Consider the following 23,149-nt stretch of genomic DNA (forward strand, 5'->3'; position numbering starts at 1 on the left):
TAGGAGAGAATGAAAACTGAAGTATTTTTTCCCTCCAAGACAGAGGTTAAATTGTCCTGCCTACTGGAGTTCAAGGGTGAGTCCAAGTCGGAGTCCTTCATAATGAAAAGCTGTCCAACACATTGTTTTAAGCTAAATGAAAATAGAATTGCACTAAATAGATAGTTTAGGTAGTGTATTTACTGTAACATTTGCTGTGGCAGCAAGTGTGTTAAATTACACAAACAGAAAGACATTTGAAGTAATTTCTATATTTATCACGATATATTTATCAGAGTCAGGGAAGGTTCTAGGCATAAGTGACATTAGCGGTCGCTTAGGGCCCATCGAAGGCTAGGGGGATGCAAAAAGGCTAGTGCCGGCACTGATCAGAGGCCTCGAGCACTTAACTAGTCCTGGCCACAAAGAGATGGCGTCCTGTAATGATGGTCTTCATCCCTACTCTCTCTGTATTTCTCTCTGTCTATATTTTACTCCGCCGTTTTCCCAGCAAAATTACACACCTGGAGATGCGGCATTTTTCTTTGACCCAGATTATTACAGCATGAAAATAAAACCCCAGTCACATACACACACCTTGTGTGCTGTGGCCTGTGAAAGCCTGTAACTGTCAGCTGGAGGGGATGCAATGTCGCTGAAGTGTCCTGTGAAATAACAGGCCGGGAATGTAGGTCTACTCCCTCTAATCAGACAAACAACGACCATTGAACTTTCTGTCCATCAGTCCGTCGTTCCATCAGGGAATCCTCCTCCCCAGACTAAAATCCATTCCAGGACTACATAGCCAGTTCTTGATAGAAGGTCGCATGGTCCAGGATTTGGCTTAATCTGTTTGGGAAACTAGCCCTTATTCTGGTGGTAACATTTTTATTTAACCAAGAAGATTCCGGATGTTTTAGCATTCTGAACGTGGACAAGGGCAGAGCCACAGTCCCATTAAGGGAACAGTAAATGTATTTCCACTGATAGTTTACATGCTGCCTCACTAGGGGGAGACCCTCGACAGCTCTAAATCCTTTCTAATTCAATGAAACGCACCTTTAGAGGCGCAGGGTAAGCCTTTATTCTGCACTTGATTAATCAATTTGAACTCAAGTGAAAGAATGTGCCTTTTGTGCTGTTCTTAAAAGTAGAACTATTAGCAAATGAGAAATTTGTTCAAAATGCCAGAGTCCGTTTCACATGTTTGGTCCCATGGGAGCTAGCACTTGGTAGCTCCTGTGGTGCTAACACACCCGTAGACTATACTAGCCATCCCCATTATGTCAAAACGTCGACTGCAGGTAAAACAAAGGATAAAACAAATCGATTTCACCAAAATACGAATGTATTATTTTTTTTCTTAACTCTGACCCCGTTAATTAATTAAAAAGCATCTTCTAGTCTCCTCCTCTCCCGTGAATGGTATATTCCTCGTCCACTCGCCTTCCTCGCGCGTTATACTCTTTAAATATATCCAATAATCTGCGGCGGGTGGGAGGTCTCTCGCACAGGTCCCCAAATGCTTCAAGTTAAAACTCTGCGCGCAAATGTCTCACTGAGAATGTTCTCTGCTGTGGTGATGATTTCATGGGATTCGACGGCGCCTTTCATTCATCGTTTTTTATCCTGTTCTGATACGGATTTTACCTGTAGGAAAGAATAACATCATTTGACACTTATCCACAACATACTGGATACAAAGAAATGTTTCTATCAGTCACAATGGTACTATTTTATAGACTCATATTTCTTGCTGCGCCTCTTTCAGGTAACGGCTTGGCACAGCTGCCGGATAGCTATGGACTATCTTTCCCGTTGAGGTCAGCTCAACTGTCGGAGGATGCGATACTGGTGGCAAATAACGGGATACGCGTGCCATTTGGGAGATCTGTTTTCATTGATCCCGTCAATGATTTGGTGATTCAAACACATCCTGGGGACCGATGCAGCATCACTGTGCTGGATAACGACCCGCTTTCTCAGAGACCGGGGCATCTCTCTCCCAAAAAGTTTCTTTGTGATTTTGGTCCCAACGACGTCACCTACTCCCACTTCGGATCGAGAAGTCCTGTTAAGGACAGAGTGAGGCTACAGCTCAGGTATGACACGCGAACCGAAACCGTTGTCATCCCGTTCATGATGGAGGTAGAGGTGTATTTTACGCAGCTGGAGGTGCTGACCAAAAATTTGCCGCTGACCGTTGATAAACTGAAGGGGGTTAGTAATGCTATTGATAAAAATATATTGGAATTCACTTATGACAGAGACTCGCATAAATGTGAGGTGACTTCTTTAGCGAGTAGTGGCACTCTTCCCAGGTACGGAAAACTGGTACATAACAGACTCCAAAAAACTATGGACTGTGACAAATTTACCCGATCCGAAATCCGGTATGAGCACTTGTTTGTTCACAAGTCTCCCAACCGAGACTACATACCTATGGTTGTTCATTTGCGTGATAAAGAGGGAAATCTTATGAAGGAGGAGTATTTCCAGCTGATGATCCGAATCAGAGAAGGGGAGGAGAATACTCCTCCTAAACCCAGCTTTGTTGCAATGATGATGATGGAGGTTAGTCAGTTTGTGATGACAGCTCTGACCCCTGAAATGCTGGCTGCAGAGGACATTGAATCAGACCCTGATGACCTTATCTTCAATATCACCTCGCCGCTCTCCTACGAGGAAGGTTATATAATCAGCACAGACGACAGGAACCTGCCGATCACTTCATTCTGTCAAAGAGATCTACGTGAATTGAAGATAGCGTACAAGCCCCCCTCTCTGGACTCAGACACAGAGAGGATCTTCCAGATAGAGTTTGAGGTGGTGGATCTGGATGGGTTTGTCTCGGACCCCTTCGCGTTCATGATCTTGGTGAAGCCGATGAACTCGCTGGCACCCGTTGTGACACGCAACACGGGTCAGCTGCTCTACGAAGGTCAGTCCCGCCCCCTTTTCTCCGCCCACAACCTGGAGATCAGCGACGAGGACGACCTGGACAGCGTCACCGTAACCGTTGTCGATGGGCTCCGCCATGGAATCCTTACTGTCCTGGGTTCACATAGGAAGTTCCTCACAGCCGCTGACCTGAATGCCGGCTTGGCCATCTACCAACATGATGGCAGTGACACATACAGTGACAATATCATTTTCAGGATGACCGACGGCAACAATCAGGTATTTATGTAATGAAAATAGTAAATGTTACACATTTTCCACACTAATGTTACCTTACTAAAATAAGATATATTGAATAGCCTGCATAATTGCTAGGTTATTTGACAAGCTTAATGGCCCTCTGGTTTGTGTGTCTGCCACCACATTTAAAGGTCAAGCAATTCAATCCCTCAAGTCATATAAAATATTTTTGAAACGGTGATCCAATGTGTCTCTGCCTGTCATTCAGCATTAAGGGGATACTGGAGATTAAGGGGATACTGGAGATTAAGGGGATACTGGAGATTAAGGGGATACTGGAGATTGGGGAAAAGGCCTGTGATATAGGAGTCCCATCATGGGGGTGGATTTGTACATCAAGCTACATCATGCTACTGAAGCAGTAGGTAGGCTCAGCAGAGGCTTTACCACCTGACGGATTTGCCTATGGTGGCATGGCTGTTTCATGTAATGAGAGGCAAATGCATTGACATTGACAGGAATACCTTAAACTGGATTTATTAACATAATCTGTTTCTGTCTTCTGTAATTTATCTCTAAGCCCTTACCCCGTTTAGGCTGTTAAAGGGGAGCACACCCATGGCTCCAGAAATGTTTTTACTGTCCCTCCTTTCAAAAGTTATAATTCATCAGTGTTACAAAATTTAACCAAATACTTTTGTTACTTAACATGTTTAATCCTTTATGAAATGCATTCTGGAGATATAAAGCATAAAAACATATTTTAATATTTCTTTCATCACATTTCTAGTCAACAAAAACATAACAGTCAACAAAACATTTGACTTTTAAACAAATCACTAACTCAATTATCCCTGGGGGAACAGCTGGTCCATCTTAGTTACTAGGTATACGGTTGTTATGAGTCGTGCGATCACCCAATGGTCATCTGCATTTAAATTCCTGATCAGTACTACCAAGAGCCCTGAAGACAGATTGTCAGCCACCTCTAGGCTGTTATGCAGACCAGTTGCTGTTTGCTATTGCCATGGCTGGTCAGGGACTGTTTGCGAAAGTTGTCAGTGCCTTTGTAAAAAGACCCACATTGGTCCGCTCTAGCTGGGAAATTACGACAGATGAGACACAGTTCATCTAAGTTCCATTGAAGTCGAAATAGGTCAATTAAATGTTTGCTTTCGTTTGAGCTCATAGTTATCCTTCACTGTCTTTAATTGCGTTTTTAAATGTTTTATTGAAAAACTATACCGGACAGCCATTCGTCACACCACTGCCCAACAGCGCGCATAAGGAGCTGCAAGGTAGTTTTGTGTGTGTGCCAGATTACAAAACAACTGCAGGATGTTGAGTTTATAAAGCAGTTATTATTTTTTTAATTATCTCAAATAGTTTTGCAGTGGCCTGATCAGGACAGTGACTTGCTAGTTTTATTAGTCCGACTTTTTAATAACGATCGGGGCCATCGTTATTGTCGAGCCCTGATCTAGATACATTCTCTTTCTCGCTCTCTCTCTTTTTATTTCCCAGGTGGAGTTCCTGTTTCCCCTGACAATAGTTCCTACAGACGACGAGCCCCCTATTATAAATGTCAATACCGGCCTGGTGCTCTTCAAGAACCAGATGATACCCATCTCCCCTCTGATGCTCAGTGCCGCTGACATCGACTCGGAGGATTCCACCATCAAGTTTGTGATTTTGCAACCGTTATCAACCATCGGTGTGGTGCTGCTCAGGCAGTCAGACGCCCCGGGAGACCCAGAGTCATGGAAGTTTAATGCTGTGGATGAGGTTTATGAGAAGGAGGTGACCGAGTGGCTGCAGAAGGACATCATTGATGGGAATGTGTTCTATAAACACACGGGACAACATGACACAAACACAGCCACGGACCGGTTAGTGTTCAAAGTCCAGGATGACAACGACCCGCCCAACGAATCAGGTGAGAACATCTTCCTCATCAGAGTTCTGCCGATTGACGACGTCCCCCCCGAGCTGTTCCCTGGGACCACACTCCAAATGGCAGTTCATGAGTACCAGCTGACCCATATTGGCAGGAACGTTCTCCGCTACACAGATTTAGACTCAGAGGACCGTGATCTGAAATACGCAGTGATCCAGCCGCCGACAGACACCGACGAGAATAGCCCGGTGGTCTTTGGGTCCATTGTTCTGACCGAGAGCCCTGACACTGAGGTCAGTGAGTTTACCCAGGCTCAGGTCAACCACCACAAGATCTCATACAGCCCCCCTGACCAGGAGCTAGGCATCACAGCTCACGTCGTCCAGTTCCGGTACTCTGTCGAGGACCCGGCCGGTAACAGTGTGAAGGGGGATTTTACGATTTTCCTCCAGCCAGTTAACAATAAACCTCCCGAAATCACTAACACTGGTTTCTCTGTGTTTGAGAGAGGTATGCATGTGATATCCAGTGTTGAGCTGGACACAACAGACCCTGACACAGACAGTAAACACATCCTGTTCACTCTCAGGCAGCCTCCACAGCATGGGCAGGTCCAGCACGGTGTCGCAGACCTCGAAGAAGGGGGTTCCTTCTCCCTAAAGGATATCTCGGATGGAAAGATTGTGTATGTCCAAAACGGCGATGAAACGGTGAGTGACGCATTTCAACTCGATGTCAGCGATGGAATTCACATCGCTGCAGTGACAGTCAGGGTTGTCGTGAAACCTGTCGACGACGAAATGCCAACGATCAGTTTACCGGCTGGAACGGTCGGTTCCCACATTGAAGTCCTAGAGAATGGAGCCACGGGAATCACCACAAGCGTCATACAGGGGCAGGACGATGACACCGATGACCTCCAGCTGACCTTTCTAATCGAAGACCCACCGCTGTTTGGCAACATCCTGGTTGCTGGAGCACCTGTCGGAAAGTTTACTCAAGCCGACATCATCAATGGTTTAGTGATGTACGCTCACACCAGTGGAGAGATCGGCCTGACGACTATTGTGGACGGCTTCAACCTTACCCTTACAGACATGTCGTATGAGTGGTCCATGGGCGGAAACAAGGTCAACGGTGTCCATGTCCAAGTCACCATCCTCCCTGTTGACAGCCAGGCCCCAGTGGTTACTGTGGGTGACCAGTTCAGTGTCATCGAAGGAGGAAAGTATGCCATTGGAGCCCAGTATTTAAATGCGGAAGACAAAGACACTCCCAGTAATGATATCCTTTGCACCATCATTGTACAACCTTCTTCTGGATACGTGGAGAACATCTCTCCAGCTCCTGGGTCGGAAACGTCAAGGTCAGGAACTGCAATCAGTGCTTTCCACATCGGAGACATCAGAGAAAATAATTTGTATTATGTTCAAAGTATCCACAAGGGGGTAGAGCCGGTAGAAGACAGGTTCGCATTTAGATGCTCTGATGGTATTAACTTCTCAAAGAGGCATTTCTTCCCTATTGTGATTATACCAGCTAATGATGAAAATCCAGAGATCTACTTGAATGAGATTGTTTTGATGGAGGGCATGAATATTGTCATTGACACTCTTCTACTGAATGGAGCAGACACTGATATCCCAGCAGAGGAGCTCACGTTCATCATCTCCAAACCTCCCAAACACGGTTTCATCCTCAACCAACTAGCCACAGGCTCAGTTCCAGTCACTAACTTCACCCTAGAACAGATCAGGGAAGCTTCTAGCATCATCTATGAGCACGATGACTCTGAGACCACGGAGGACAGCTTTGACATCATCCTAACAGATGGAAAGTATTCTGTGGAGAAAACTGCCATGGTCATGATCGTGCCCCTCGATGATGAGACTCCGAGAATGATTGTCAATGATGGACTTGAGGTAGAAGTAGGTGAGACTAAAGAGATCAACAACAAAGTACTCAAAGCCACAGATCTAGACTCAGATGACAGCGCGTTGATCTATGTTGTGCGCTTTGGCCCTGATCAGGGCCTGCTTCAGAGGAAAATTCCATCTGGGCTTCTGGAGAACATAACTGTGGGCATGAACTTCACGCAGAGCGAGGTGGATAAGGGGTTGATAGTTTACACACACAGCGGTCAAGAGGGGATACGCGACCTGGTCAAATTTGACATCACCGACACCATGAACCCTCTGATTGACCATTACTTCTACATCACCATCAGGAGTATCGACATGGTATTCCCAGATGTGGTCAGTAAAGGGGTTTCTCTGAAGGAAGGTGGTAGAGTTACATTAACCACAGATCTTCTCAGTACCAGCGATTTCAACAGTCCAGATGAACACTTGGTGTTCACCATCACCAGGGCTCCGGTTAGAGGACACTTGGAGTGTACTGACACACCGGGGATACCCACCGTGTCCTTCACCCAACTTCAGTTGGCTGGCTGTAAGATCTACTACATCCATACCTCAGATGAAGAAGTCAAGATGGACAGCTTCGAGTTTGAGGTAACCGACGGTTACAACCCGGTGTTCCGTACATTCCGAGTTGCTATTGTGGACATAGACAACAAGAAACCCGTTTTGACGATTCACGGACTTGTGGTGACGGAGGGGCAAAGCAAACTCATCACGCCGTTTGAGTTGACTGCCGAGGACCAGGACACAGTTGAGGAGCTGTTGAAGTTCACAGTGGCCCAACCGCCAGTACATGGCAAACTCCTCTTCAATAACACATCACCAGTCACCGTCTTCACCAAGCAAGACCTCGATGACAACCTCATTAGCTACAAACATGATGGCACAGAGTCCTCTGAAGACTCCTTCTCCTTCACCGTGACTGATGGGACACACGCCGACTTCTACGTGTTCCCTGACACCGTGTTTGAGACGCGGCGGCCCCAGAGATTGAAGATCAAGGTGGTGGCCATCGATAATGGATTACCCCAGCTGGTGAGGAATAAGGGCGCCACCACGCTGAGGATCCTGTCCACCGGGCACCTGGGTTACCCCATCACCTCCAGAGTTCTACGGGTGGAAGACAGAGACAGTGTTCCGGCGACCTTGGTGTTTCACGTCACCACAGAACCCATGCATGGTTACCTTATCAATCTCGGCAAGGGGAATGGCTCTATCAACAATTTCAGTCAAGGTGAGAAACGACATTTAGGTTTTTTTTGGTCATTTGATTTATTTGCTAATATGAACAATGTTGATTTGATTTTGATAGTTAATACATTTTGCTAATTTAATGTTGCGTTTCTATTTACAGCTAGTAGTTACACAAAATTAACATTTTTGCTTCTGCTTTTGGTATCTACAATCTATGGTTCTGGTTATTGATTGGTTGTGTTTGAAACCACAATTGTATAAAAATGATCAGCATTCACACATGGGGGGGTGTGAATGGGGGGGTGCCCATCTGTTGATCATCACAAGACAATTACTTCATTGTATACCACATTATCCAACAGTTAATTGAAGAAGAGATCATTATTAATCTCACTGGCAAGTACTGGGTGGGGGATATTAATTTTCATCTTTGTGGCAGGTAGTAGGTCTAATTTCAATAATCAGAGCCCCCTGCTTATTCAAGTTTGATTGAGTTTGATTGGGTTGGGGAAAATAGAGGTGGGTGTTACATATTAGCATAGTGCTTTAAATGGGGTTCATTAAGCTAGCCTGATGAAGAATAATCCAAACCCAAGGTCCCTGTACATCAGAACCTCCAGGCAGGCTAAAACAACCCCCAAGGTCCCTGTCCAACAGGCCTTTGAGGCAGGCTAAAACAACCCACAGGTCCCTGTCCATAAGACCCTCCAGGCAGGCTAAAACAACCCCCAGGTCCCTATCCACCAGACCCTCCAGGCAGGCTAAAACAACCCCCAGGTCCCTGTCCATCAGACCCTCCAGGTAGGCTAAAACAACCCCCAGGTCCCTGTCCATCAGACCCTCCAGGTAGGCTAAAACAACACCCAGGTCCCTGTCCATCAGACCCTCCAGGCAGGCTAAAACAACCCCCAGGTCCCTGTCCATCAGACCCTCCAGGCAGATAATTGCTGAAAATATGAGAAAGCTTTCAAATACTACGTGAAGCCAAGGTCTGCTGCTGTGCATGGTGGTCTCAGACTGCAGAATGTTACTGATGAATAATTCAGTGTTGTGCGACTCTGGTATTTCATTCTGAGCTGCATCCAAAATTGCCCCCTATTCTACAGCACTACTTTTGACCAGATACTTACGGCCCAGGTCAGAAGTGGTGCACTTGATCGGAATAGGGTGTGTTTTTGGACACAACCTATTTCTTCAGTACATTGGTTTGTTAAATGAGGCGGATGGTAAAGTAGAGGATCATGGGAAAGAGGTCAAAATCGGTTGAGACCCATCAGTGGTTGGGTAGAATCTGTTCAGAGTGGTGTGTGTGTTTGCGTGTCCGCTTGTATGTGTTTGTGAGAACCTGGGGAACCAGCTGTCAGTCTGCTTAAAAATATGATAGGGAAGGCAGGAAGCGGACTGTCCTGAATAAGTGTGTGTGTGTGTGTGTGCATAAATACAGTATGTCTGTTATAAATGTCAATAATTCAACAAGATAATCTAAGTAATGCCGCTCTTCACAACGTCAAACAAGCATGCCGAGTGTTGTGAATGCATTGCAGAGACAGGTGTAGGATTCAAGCCCAGTCAAACCACACGTGCTGTATGTTCATTAGAGGGGGTATTGTATGTGCATGCAAGGAAATATACAGGCTTGTTTGGATTAGAATTAATGGCAGAATTAATGGCAGACGGATGACTTATTACATTACATTTTTGTCAGGGCAAAGCCAGTCAGAAATGTTTAAGTGTAAATTACACAGTTTATATTATACAAAAAAAATGTATTGTCATGTTGTGCCGGAAAACATGAAATAATCTGCAGCAACATGAAGATCAAATTTGGAGAAATCTGTAGGATCTGAGAAGAGGGGCACAGAGCTGTGGAGGTGATGGAGGGAAGCCAAGTGAAAGATCTGGTCAGACAGACAGACAGTCAGGCAGACAGGCAGACAGACAGACAGACATACAGGCAGACAGACAGTCAGGCAGGCAGACAGACAGACAGGCAGACAGACAGTCAGGCAGTCAGTCTTCCTCTCTTGAGCAGATTAATCTGTTCTGACAGCTTCCAGAGTGTCACTGTGTCTGGGAGAGGGAAAGATGGAAGACTGGAGGAGAGAAATAGAGACATGGAATGGGGTGGGTGGTGATTGTGGAGACGGGGGGAGGGAGATGGAGAGAAATAGAGAAGGAAGCGGGGGGGTGATGAGAGTGATGGAAAGAAAGGGGGAGAGATGAGTGGAAGACAGAAAGAGATGGAGAGAAATGGAAGAAGAAAAATAATTAAAGATGCAAGGAGAGGAGAGGGCAGAGATGGATGGAGGACGACAGATACGGGAGGAGAGACTGTAAACATTCATCAGAGGAAGCAGCGAGGCGAAAGAGACAATCATTCTCCCTTTATTTACCCGTCCCCACGTGTCCCCTGGCTCGTCCCTCGATGCACCTCGCTAAATATTTGACAACCTGAGTGCCCTCCGGTTCAGAGTGTTGACTTCAACTAATGACAGGGCTGGCTGTCTGCCCTGTTCATGGCATCAGGGCTCCATCCCAACACTTCTACATCTGCCCTGTTCATGGCATCAGGGCTCCATCCCAACACTTCTACATCTGCCCTGTTCATGGCATCAGGGCTCCATCCTAACACTTCTACATCTGCCTTATTGCTGTCTGCCCTGTTCATGGCATCCGGGCTCCATCTCAACACTTCTACATCTGCCTTATTGCTGTCTTGGTATTGTTGCATCCTGCACAATATCTCCCTCCCAACACTTCTAGATCTGCCTTATTGCTCTTTTTGCATTGTTCTGTCCTGCATTAGAGCTCCATCCCAACACTTCTACATCTGCCTTATCGCTCTCTTTGCATTGTTCCGTCCTGCATTAGGGATCCATCCCAACACTTCTACAACTGCCTTATCCCTCACTCTGGACTTGTGCCGTCTGTCCAACTTTAGAGTTGCTTCTAACAACTCCAAGCTGACCCCCTCTTTCCTCGTCTCATGTTAAAGCAAGACGAGGGTGAGGAAGTGGCTCCGGATGCTCTGTATTTGTGCACTGTGTGGCCTGTCCCATTGATAACTGTGACTTGTTCTTAAGTGTTGCTCACATTACGGACGTTTCAATGACCTGGCAGCTTTGGTCTGATTTGGCTGTAGGAGGTTTATATTTTTATAAGGCTCTCTGCTCAGTTACATCTATTATTAAAGATTATAATGTAGAGAGAGAGTGAAATAATCAGAGAGAGAGAAAAGGTCAGAGAAAGAGGAACAAGAAAAGGGACCAGGAAAGCGTGGTTCAGCCGGCCAGATTAAAAGGGATGAATGTTGCCGGCCTGGCTGGATTCAAACCTGGGTCGGCCATGTGACAGGTTGTGTCTTTAACCACCACACCACTAAGCCACACGTGTACTGACTGTTGGTGTAGCATCTCAACATCAGATCAACCAAGTTTGAAAATATCGCTAGGCACTGTTAAGCATTGTGTTAGACTGACTTATGTTTTTTATTAAGTTTACTTCCACCACAAATAGCGTATTGCTTTTGCCACCGGTCGTTTTTTACAGCTTTTTAGCCAGTAATAGTCATACTAGTATCTACTAACTTACTGCTTGGAATATTCATAAGAATTGAATAATTGCTAGCGAGACTGAAGAGGAACTTTACACTGCCAGAGCTATTTCATTTAAAAAAACATTTGTTTTTTGATAACATCAATATAGGTGACATTATTCTTGATAACTATCAATATAGGTGACAGTAACGGACTTTTTCATCAAGTGAAAAGATGAGAGAATCATTGAAACCCCTACTCTTTTACTGCCCAAGGGGTTGTGATCTACTGTATATTACCCCAAAAAGCATGCACAGATATGTACTTTGAAAATCCGCCCAAAGTAGATGCAATATATCCGTAAACGGTTTTATTTTTACTATAATGTAGCTACTGAAGATTGTAGCCAGCAATGTGTTTGACTATAGGTTGCCACGTTCCTCACCGGTCTATGAACAAATCCTTATGGATAATTTGTTTTCTAACCACTACGCAATTTAACAAGGGATAGTCAGTCACTCAGTCAGTCACTCACACACTCATTCAGTAAGAGCCATTCGCTCTTCTTGGCCGGCTCCGCTTACGCTTAATCAAAAAGAGATGGGGGGGTTGTTGGTTTGGAAGGAGGTGAGAGAGGTTTGATGATTTGTAATCTACTATACAACTACAGGTAGCAGCTAAAATAAAGAAAAATGTAAATAGTATAGAATATGTTTCCATTATTTTGGCAATTCACAGTTGGCTGTTGGTTGAAAACAGTGGTGTTGGATACTGAAGAACAAACTGTCCTATAATTCGGAGAGGAAAACAGCTGTGAGTAGAATGGGTTTCTTGACAGCTCATAGTGTTTTTAACATTCTTGGTTTGACTGTCTGTCATTAGATCCACTGTCACCTGGCTCTAGGTTTGAGGTAATTGACATCGTTTCCTTTCTATTGGCTGTGGGTTTAGGATTCTCTATTGGTTGTTGGTTTACCATCAGTCAGGGATTTAAAGATTTTTCCTGTTTCTGTCTGGTTGAGTTGAATCATTTTTTATAATAATATTTGTCCAGGAATAACCTTTATTCAAATGAAGACATTTTCACACACTCGTGGATTAAACCTAGTTCTGGAAAAATAAATAAATGGATTTCCTCTATTGAGCATCTATTGAATCAGGAAGCAGGCCTTTTCTTATTCCAAAAACACTGAGTGAAATTAATTGACCGTTTTCTCAAGGTTAAACTTCAGGGTTTAGAGTGGAACGTTTCCTCTTGTTTCACTGTGGTTTTCGTTTAGCATTTAAATTGTGTAATACCGAGTATCCCTTTCCCACTTGTTTTACAGAGACAATCTGTAGTTCACACCTTACAGAAGAAAAATATAAAAGGCCAAAGTTAGTAAATTACCCACGCTGGGTGGCAAAAATTATAGAAATCAGCGACTCAGCAGGACAGCTTCCATCTATAAATTCTGACATGAGAGAGAGAGAGAGAGAGAGAGAGAAAGAGAGGGAAGGGAGGACCAGAGAGATGGAAGGGAGAGAGCCTATCAAATAGACAGAGGAGAGAGGGAAAGAGTGGGTAAAGCAAACTTAAAGTGTGAATGAGCATTTAAAAAGGTAACAAAGCGTACTCCCTACCCACTTTAAAACCTGAATTATGGGGCGGGAGGAGTGTAACCATGCTAAACTGCATAGATCTATTCATGTGTAGAATGTATACCTATGTTTTGATTACAAAAGAACATTGGTTTATCCGTATGCAGGAAGTCCCGTTCAGCCACGGCAATCAGCCAATAGGCTTACAGTACTGTGTTGTGTATTCTGGACTGCAGTGTCTACATAAGTAGAGGATGACCGGAGGTTTCTTTGAGATTGAGGTTGTAAGATCAAGTTTGTAAGACCAAGTAAGATCGAGTTTGTAACATCTTGAAGAATAGACTATCGAACGCTGCAATAAATATTTAAATGACTCTCTCCCTTGACGACCGGGTACGCTGTCATTATTTCAAAATAATTACCTACACGCTCTAGAGAAAGTTGCATGGTTTGCTGTCACTTCTGCTGGATCGTCCGCCCTACATGTGTCTTGCTCATGTGTAGTACGTAACTTTAATTGCATCAGTCATCAAAGACAATTCTTTTTTTTGTGATACAGTAGCTAAAACCTGAGGTAGGCCTACTGTACTTGTTGGCAGTTTAAGCTAACCCAGCAATCATGTGGTGGTTGTTCCATGTCCACCATTCTTTTATTATAAAGCATTTGGAAACTAGTATAACGTGCTGCACTTGTGGAATATCAACTGTTTACTGTGCCTAAAATATTAAGGGGGAAAGTCTGGAATATTAGCCCAATTTAGTGGCACTTCTCTTTAAAGGAGCACTGAGTGGGAGCTTAACTGTTTCCCTATCACTGGATAACACCCGTGGAAAGCAACATGTTGACATGAAAGAGCTTTTCACATTCTCATTAACTACTAACAGTATGTGTTCTTATTCTTTTTCATGGGTTTGATGGGTTTTGATGGGTTTGGAAAAAATAGTGTCTATAAATCACAGAATTGCTGGGTTGCTGATTGGAAAAAGATGAAGTGACATTGAAAATGTGGACAGTAAAAAATAATCTATGGAGCATGAAGTGACCACATTTTGGTGTTTTTGCTCCTCATTAACTTATCTATCCATCTCCCCCTCATCCGCTCCGTGTCGTCCTCCATCTCATCCTCGCTGTAGCGGACGTCGATGAACAGAGAATCTTCTACGTGTTAAAAAGCAAGCAGAACGCCACCGCAGACTTCTTCCTGTTCTCCGTCGAAGACTATGGTAAGTCCTGAGCCCAGAAATCACACGGTCATGCCCACGGTCACGCCCGCAGTCACACGTCCATACACACGTCCCCGCGGTCACACTCACACCCCCATGCTCACGCCCACGGTCACGCCCACTCTCACGCCCACGGTCCCGCCCACACTCACGCCCATGGTCCCGCCCACACTCACGCCCATGGTCCCGCCCACTCTCACACCCACACCGCACGTGAATGCACAGCAGCCACCCATCCACCCATGCACGCATACGCACACGCACGCACACGCACGCACACACACACATACAGACACACACAGACTCTATTGTATTGTAAAATGTAATTGTTGATAAAGAATATACAAATACTATAACACAAAGCGTTCCTTTGGGATTTTAGAAGCACCTTTACACCCATGCTTGCTGTAGGAATATATCATTCTGTGTGTGTGTGTGTGAGAGAGAGAGATAGAGAATCACACAACCTGTAATGGAAGAGAACAAAGCACCTTAAATAAACCAGGATACCCGGAAGTGTTTCCAGGATGTGAACATTAAAACATTATTAGTGACACACACACACACAGAGCTAGAATAGGAGCTTGCCTGGAAGCTAGCCCGGAAACTAGCCTGGGAGCAAGCCTGGGGGCTGATACTGAAACCCTCTGGTTAGCTGTGTAGGTTTGTGATGAGGTCTTAGAGCTGGAGAGGTTGTCTTTGTCTCTAGGATGAGAAACCAAAAATAATTGACACCGACCGTAATCAAAGGGAATCTGCAGACTTCCTTCTTTATGATCAATCACTTTCAGGGGTCTACTGGGGATTGTTTCTGGAACAATTGACGGCTAGTGGGTGATTCTAGGTGTGTGTGTGTGTAGAAGTCCAAAATTAGCACCTGTCAGTAAATGTTGTCTTTGGCAAGTAAATTATGGAGACTGTACGCCACACTGGTGGGTAAAAAATTTGATTCCCTAGACGCGCTAGAGAAAGCTGCATGGTTTGCTGTCACTTCAATATGCTGGATCGTCCGCGCTGCACGTGTCCTGCTCATGTGTAGTACGTAACGTTAATTGGGTCAGTCATCAAAGAGTTTTGTTTTTTTGTGATACAGCAGCTGAAACCTGAGGTAGGCCTACTGTACTTGTTGGCAGTTTAAGCTAACCCAGCCGTCGTGTGGAGGTTTACTGCGGGGGCGTAGCCCCAACAAAGAAAAACAAAACCGTCCAGGCCGAGTAGACCACTCCTAACATGGCTAATGTGAGTGCCCCCTCGTCAATTCATCCGGCAAAAATGTTGAGGAACTTCTGTGAAGGATGGCGATACAATAAAGGTGTTCCAAGAACATGGCTGGAGTTAAAGGAGGGGTTTTTGTTTTGCAGTGTGTGTTGAGTCAACGGAAAGGAAAAGCCCTGAGGCAATTTCTTCGGTGTTGGCAATGCAAGCATGCAACAGGAATATATTATTTCACGAGAGCTCACAATGTCACCATGATTGCACGTCAGTCTCTGCCCCTTCAGTCTGTTAATTCCTCTAAAATTACTGGAATTTCTGCTGAACTTGTTGAGTGATTATATGCCTTGATCAGATATGAGATTGACTAGATCATAGGTTTTCAACGCTCTCCTGGGGACCCCCCAGCCATTCCATCTATTCGATATATCCCAGAGCTAGCACACCTGAATCAACTCATTAACATGCCCTTACCTGTTGAATCATCTAGTTCAGGGCTGAAACTAAACTGTGAGATGGCTCCCCAGGAGACACCCCAGCAATCAGAGATTAGAGTCGGCGCAATCAGAGATTAGAGTCGGTACCGCTGCCAATCTTAAGTCTCGAACACACCTACAACGTCAATGCGCTGTGATACACCGGAAGTTATCTCATTTCAAATGGAACGCTGGGATTGGCTCGCAGCATTGCAGTGTGGAAGCAGTTGCAGAACGTTTGGTCTTGTGTATGTGTTGGATTTATGCCTCAAATTGTATGTGTGGAAGCAGGGTGGAAGTAGTAGCGAACAGTGAATGGCAAAGTTATTTTGCACTTACAGCAAACTTTTTCTTATAATATTTTTTAACAAATATTTTTTTGATAATTCACTAACTAAAACATTAATGGTACATATTTCAGAAAATGTATTGTGCAAGCATATCACATTTGACAGCCTATAATAAAATCTCCCTCAAAAATTAATAGCTTGGGGGTTACTACAATTCTAAATAGTCAAGATAGTATTGATAGGCTCATTCAACAATGGGACCAACTGCTGAGATTGCGAAAACAGGTTGGGGTCTTGATTGAAGAGCTTCGGCTTTTGGGAGAGGAATTTCATAGCTACTTTCGTCTTGACCAAGGCAAATAAAATCATCTGTTCCAGATCGTCGGACCATGGACCAAAATGGACACCAAGTAGGGCAATTTCATTTGTCATTTGTAAGAAAAATATTATTGATTTATAGTGTTTAATACCGTAACTAAAAGTATGTACTAAACAGTCTAAAGTAAAGGACTTGTAACAAAGCCCATGTTATATAACCTACTTTCCTTATTACATTGAGTTTTCATTAGACATGGGACTTACAGAGGGTTAAAAAGTCTGTAAAGTCTAAAAACCATACGGTTATGTTAGCAAGATGCTAGCTAGCCAATAATTGGTAGCCTACATAGGTACCAATTGACACACACAATTCTCAGTGAAAATTATTCTGACCATTATATAAAAAGCTGCATGCGACATCTGTGGAGAATCAATGCATTTTGAGTAATTGCGTGGCTGCACAAAATGTTCTGCAAGCTTTCTGCTTTGACGCTGTAGGTATGACGCGATGTTAGTGATTACAACTGTTGACACAAAAAAGCAGCACCGTTTCCTTTGTAACTCATTCACAATCAAGGGCGTAGGAGCCGGAGGGGACATGTCCCCCCCAATATCAGAAATGGGTTAAGTGGATTACTGCCGTAGCTATAACATTTGTTTTCACAGTAAGTGCAACGTGTTTAAAGATCAATATCTAGCTATAGAACGAACAAACGTGATAAATATAAGCATTCTTCTGTCAAAAATATTTTTTAAGACATGGTTAGCTAGCTATCTATATACCAACAAACATTACAGCTAAGTAATGGATGAGCCACCACCAGTCAAGAATGGAGTGCAAGTAGCTACCATTATTGGTGACAATCTCCACACAACAGCTGGGAATGTTTTAAATTCAATTTAGATGTTTTGAATCATCTAGATATAGCTAAAGTGTTTTCGATATTTTTAGAATTTGTTTTATGCTATGTACGATCATGGCAGGAAAGGGATAGACATGAACAAACGGGCAAGGAGGGAGAGAAAGAGCCCCCAAACCAACAGGTAATTATAAGTGCCAGGCCAAGATAAACTGTTGATTCGTCATCATTTTGTCATCAAGCAGAGTCATTGGATCTCTGATAAAAGGGCAGCAGCTGAATTTAAGATTGTATTAGATGTGTTTATTCAGAAGAGAGACTGTCATAACAGTAGTCAGACAGGCAGGCAGAGCGAGGGGGAGAGAGAGAGGACACAAACCAATGGGTAAAATAGTGAGGAGTATTGATTCAAGGCGGTCTATAGGAGCAGATTGGAAAACTTAAAGCTGGACATGCCTGACTGAGATGTTACCAATATCATTGTAGTATTAGTCACTTTAAAAATGCATCCTGGTTACATTATCATCTGAATTGCCTTTCCAGCTGAAAAGTCCCACCACGCAAAACAAATCACACACGGTATAATTTTCCAATGGTAGTTAGGACTATTGCATGTTCAGAAATCGCTTTTCGAAGTCAAACACCCGCAAGGCCTCGGGACAGAAATAGAACACTGTTTGGGGTAACTGTCTATTTGCTACAACCTTTCCAGGCATGAGTATTGCAAGCCAGCATTGTGGAAACAATTATCGCCCCCGGTAATCTCAACCAGACTACCTCTGAGCGAAACTGTCGGTCACGCTGGTCCTTTTCGCACTTCACTGGTCAATAATTCCAACGCCTTTTTTTAACCAGAGCATGTCTATATTTAACGTAGTCATGGACAAAGAATCGAACTAGAAGTGGATTCTAGAAGTGGAAAAACACAGAACTGCATATTAAATAGACATTTTGGTGAATACATTAACATTCACACTGTAGTGACATGTGTCCCCCCGATATCAGAGTCACTCCTACACCCATGTTCACAATTATTCCCTCTCTTCAGGTACGAACTTTGTTGAGGAACAAAGGTGTTATCATTGGTAACTAGGCATTATTACTGTGAGTTAACTGTTAGATTGAGTTAATTAATGTGACAAAGTCAAGTGGAAATTAATCGTTAAAGTTGGCTAGTCACAGCCGGGGTGTCTTAAGCCCAAATCACATGACAGATTTGTTGGCAAATCTTTTGGTAAGCTGAAGTTAGCTGTAGCATTCAGTTGCAGTTAGCAGTAGTTTAATTTTGGTCAACTGAAGTTAGCTGTAGTATTCATGTTGCAGTTAGCAGACGTCTTCTTTTGGTCAGCTAAAGTTAGCTGTAGCATTCATGTTACAGTTAGCAGTAGTCTTCTTTTGGTCAGCTGAAGTTAGCTGTAGTATTCAGTAGCAAGCTAACAAGTGACAGGAACATTGATGTGGTCACAAGTTCTTTCTCGGTCGTAATTCATCAGGAAACTGCTAGTACACGCAGCCAGTCCTGCCTTCATTTGGAGCCCTGCCTCGCAGTATTACTTTTAGGTTTTGACAAATGTTAATTAGTAAAGTCCCTTCCCCAAGGCCAACTTAGAGTGGAAGGTGTTCCAGGCTCATATGTGCAGTGCACAATAACCAGTTAACATAACAAAACAAACTAACAACTAGATTTGGTCAGGACTATATCTTGCAGTGGAATTATTGAATTATGTGGGTTTACTTTTTAAAATAAAGTTTTAATTAAACTATAAAAGGCCCTGTTATTTTACTATGTTGGTAACATTTTATAAAAGCGCCATGCAAGTCAGTGCTTTGTGGGGAATAACGCCACAGGTTAATGGGTTGACAAACAAAAGCATTTATGTGAGGATGCAGCACGTGTGTCTCAATATATACTCATCATATTAAGGCTGCGTTTAGGCAGGCAGGTCAATTCTGATGTTGGTCTTCTGAAAACTCGTGTCAGATATTGTCACTCCTAATTGTTTTTTTCAGAACTGATCTGATCTGGTAAAAATGCCAAAATAGTGAAATGTGATCCGAATATGCCTGCTTGTGTAAACAGTTCTGACAGGCATATGAGAGAGACTTCTATGTGTCTAGTCTCTGTTTTTCCCGAGGACGATATCTCTGAGCCGTTCAGAGCTGCTTGAAGTGGTGAAACCCTCCAGTGAGAGCCTCTCCTTCCATCATCATCCTGCAGTGAGAGCCTCTCCTTCCCTGTCATCATCCTGTAGTGAGAGCCTCTCCTTCCATCATCATCCTGCAGTGAGAGCCTCTCCTTCCTTGTCAACACCCTGCTGTGAGAGCCTCTCCTTCCATCATCATCCTGCAGTGAGAGCCTCTCCTTCCCTGTCAACACCCTGCTGTGAGAGCCTCTCCTTCCCAGTCATCATCCTGCAGTGAGAGCCTCTCCTTCCTTGTCAACACCCTGCTGTGAGAGCCTCTCCTTCCCAGTCATCATCCTGCAGTGAGAGCCTCTCCTTCCCAGTCATCATCCTGCAGTGAGAGCCTCTCCTTCCCAGTCATCATCCTGCAGTGAGAGCCTCTCCTTCCCTGTCATCATCCTGCAGTGAGAGCCTCTCCTTCTCTGTCAACACCCTGCTGTGAGAGCCTCTCCTTCCCAGTCATCATCCTGCAGTGAGAGCCTCTCCTTCCCAGTCATCATCCTGCAGTGAGAGCCTCTCCTTCCTTGTCAACACCCTGCAGTGAGAGCCTCTCCTTCCCAGTCATCATCCTGTAGTGAGAGCCTCTCCTTCCTTGTCATCATTGTGCAGTGAGAGCCTTTCATTCTATGTCATCATCCTGCAGTGAAAGCCTTTCATTCCATGTCATCATCCTGCAGTGAGAGCCTCTCCTTCCCTGTCATCATCCTGCAGTGAGAGCCTCTCCTTCCCTGTCATCATCCTGCAGTGAGAGCCTCTCCTTCTCTGTCAACACCCTGCTGTGAGAGCCTCTCCTTCCCAGTCATCATCCTGCAGTGAGAGCCTCTCCTTCCCAGTCATCATCCTGCAGTGAGAGCCTCTCCTTCCCAGTCATCATCCTGCAGTGAGAGCCTCTCCTTCCCAGTCATCATCCTGCAGTGAGAGCCTCTCCTTCCCAGTCATCATCCTGCAGTGAGAGCCTCTCCTTCCTTGTCAACACCCTGCAGTGAGAGCCTCTCCTTCCCAGTCATCATCCTGTAGTGAGAGCCTCTCCTTCCTTGTCATCATTGTGCAGTGAGAGCCTTTCATTCTATGTCATCATCCTGCAGTGAAAGCCTTTCATTCCATGTCATCATCCTGCAGTGAGAGCCTCTCCTTCCCTGTCATCATCCTGCAGTGAGAGCCTCTCCTTCCCTGTCATCATCCTGCAGTGAGAGCCTCTCCTTCTCTGTCATCATCCTGCAGTGAGAGCGTCTCTTCTCAATCCCTTCTCCTCCCATCTCCTTCTCCGCACCTCCTAGTCTCATCTCCTTCTCTCCTGTAGTCTTCCTGTGAGAGACTCTTTTGAGAGAATATGTCCTTCAGTTTATCTTCTCTTTTTCCTATTTTGTCATTTCTACCGATCGGGTTTTACAAAATATGAAAATACAAAATATTTTCAGAGAGGGTCTTAAGGTAATTCAACAGCCGTAATTGACCGAGTGCTCCTCTCACCTGATGCTATATGAGTTGCACTGTCGAGGAGGCTGAGGAATGTTTCTATTGTTCACTGGAATTACTGTCAGAAATGTTGTTTTGCATGGTCGGCTCCTCCTCTAGGACGTGTGGAAGAACAACGGAGCAGGTTTCCAGTCTGGAAGTATGCTTCTGACCATACCTTCAGCCTTCTTTTGGGAGTGCAGGTTTTCTTCTGAATGGCACATCCATAGCAATACGGCATTGGATGTTTGTGCGCAGGTGGAGATGTCCCAGTATAGGATTTATTGACATTGAATAAATCAGTGTTTGAGGCTGTGAGTAGACATTGGAAACATCAGTCGACCATTTTGAGCTACGTTTCCAGTTCCTATACAGCTCAATGAAAATGTGGAGACTAGGAATTGTTTATTACTAGTAACTTTTGTACTAGTTGGCTACCGTTTTGTTGGTTGCGTGCGTGTTTTTGTTTGTGTACGTGTCATGTACTGTGTGTGTGTGTGTGTGTCTGCCTTCAAGTTCAGACACCTGCAGGCCTTAATCATTATCAGTCTCTGTACCCGAAGCCATGCTTCTAACCAAACACCCTATGCTTAATACCGTTCATCGTCAGACTGGAAGTACAATAGCTTCAAAGAAGATATTTTCTGCCCTGGTAGCATTTTTTCTGTCGAGTTGACAGAAGTGGAAAACACTGTACTGGGGGATGAAGGTAGTCTAAAGTACTCACTAAAAATTAAAGGTTCAAAATTGAACCTTTAGGTGTTCTTCAAATTGAAAATGTGTAAGAAACCCTATCAATTCTTCAAGAAGCAGTTCAGCAGAGTTCTTCAAAGACAGTTAGATTTCTGCACTCGGAGTGAGGGGAGAAAGTGTGACACTGTTGGGTTTTGAGCTCAGACATCCTCCGTTCACTGAAACTTCATACGGTCACGCCTTGATGAGGCCATGTGAAACATCAGCATTCTGGGGCTCCAGCTTCACTTAGGTTCTGAATGGCACATGGACACCGCATGGCTGGAGAGACAACTTGTCTCGTTCCCTCCCTCAGGGAACAGGAAACACAGAGGTAAGTTTGTGTTCACTTTCGGTCGGTCGCGTGGAATGCCATCAACCCTGAAGCCAATGCAGTCTCTGGTCTTCGACCTGAGGAGCAGTACAAAACAAAGAGACCATGTGCGGAGCTACGCAAACATTACAAAACACCAAGTGTAATATGAGAAACGTATTATCTTGGTTCTAGGCCTCTGACTTGGGAACGGCACATAGAGCCTTTTTCTGAGGGAATGGGCGCTAGGGCCTACGGAACAGATTACTTTATCACACTGGGGGGAAGAAGCACCCTTGACTCCTCTCTTGGTCCCCTGGCCTGGCTTGGTCCCCTGATACAGGCCCAACCCACATGGCTTGGTCCCCAGAAGCAGGCTCCACCCAACTGGCTTGGTCCCCAGAAGCAGGCTCCACCCAACAGGCTTGGTCCCCTGAAGCAGGCTCCACCCAACTGGCTTGGTCCCCAGAAGCAGGCTCCACCCAACAGGCTTGGTCCCCTGAAGCAGGCTCCACCCACCGTTAAGGGGAGAAACATGCAGCGCTTTCTCTCATTTGTAATTACTACTCAAACTGTGCTGGCATGAAATCCATTTCCTCAAAACGAAATTTACTTTGGAGAAAATCTGGAGATATTTATGAGTTGTTTGAGACACCAACTGTTCTGTCTCAGCAGGCTCTGAAATCCTAATCTCACAGCATCGTTCTGTTAGCCTCACATTGTTTACTCCCTGTGCTACTTGACATCACCAGCACTCCTATTATCATTAATCTAAATTCGGGTGAAGATCACAGGCATTAATCTCAGTGAAGCTACTCATTGAATGAATGATCAAC

General features: G+C 44.6%; 1 protein-coding gene across 1 annotated transcript in view; it reads left to right on the top strand.

Annotated features, from left to right (window-relative positions):
* The first annotated feature begins 1,528 nt into the window (after window positions 1-1,528).
* Window positions 1,529-23,149, top strand: part of frem2a (FRAS1 related extracellular matrix 2a) — a 114,668-nt gene continuing 93,047 nt past the window's right edge. Inside the window, exons 1-3 of the mRNA XM_029121246.2 lie at window positions 1,529-3,159; window positions 4,645-8,173; window positions 14,385-14,474. Of these exons, the coding sequence (XP_028977079.2) occupies window positions 1,687-3,159; window positions 4,645-8,173; window positions 14,385-14,474 (5,092 nt within the window). The 5' untranslated portion in view covers window positions 1,529-1,686. The remainder of the gene's footprint in view (window positions 3,160-4,644; window positions 8,174-14,384; window positions 14,475-23,149) is intronic.

The sequence above is a fragment of the Esox lucius genome, chromosome 7 (assembly GCF_011004845.1).
Source record: "Esox lucius isolate fEsoLuc1 chromosome 7, fEsoLuc1.pri, whole genome shotgun sequence".
Taxonomy (NCBI): Eukaryota; Metazoa; Chordata; class Actinopteri; order Esociformes; family Esocidae; genus Esox; species Esox lucius.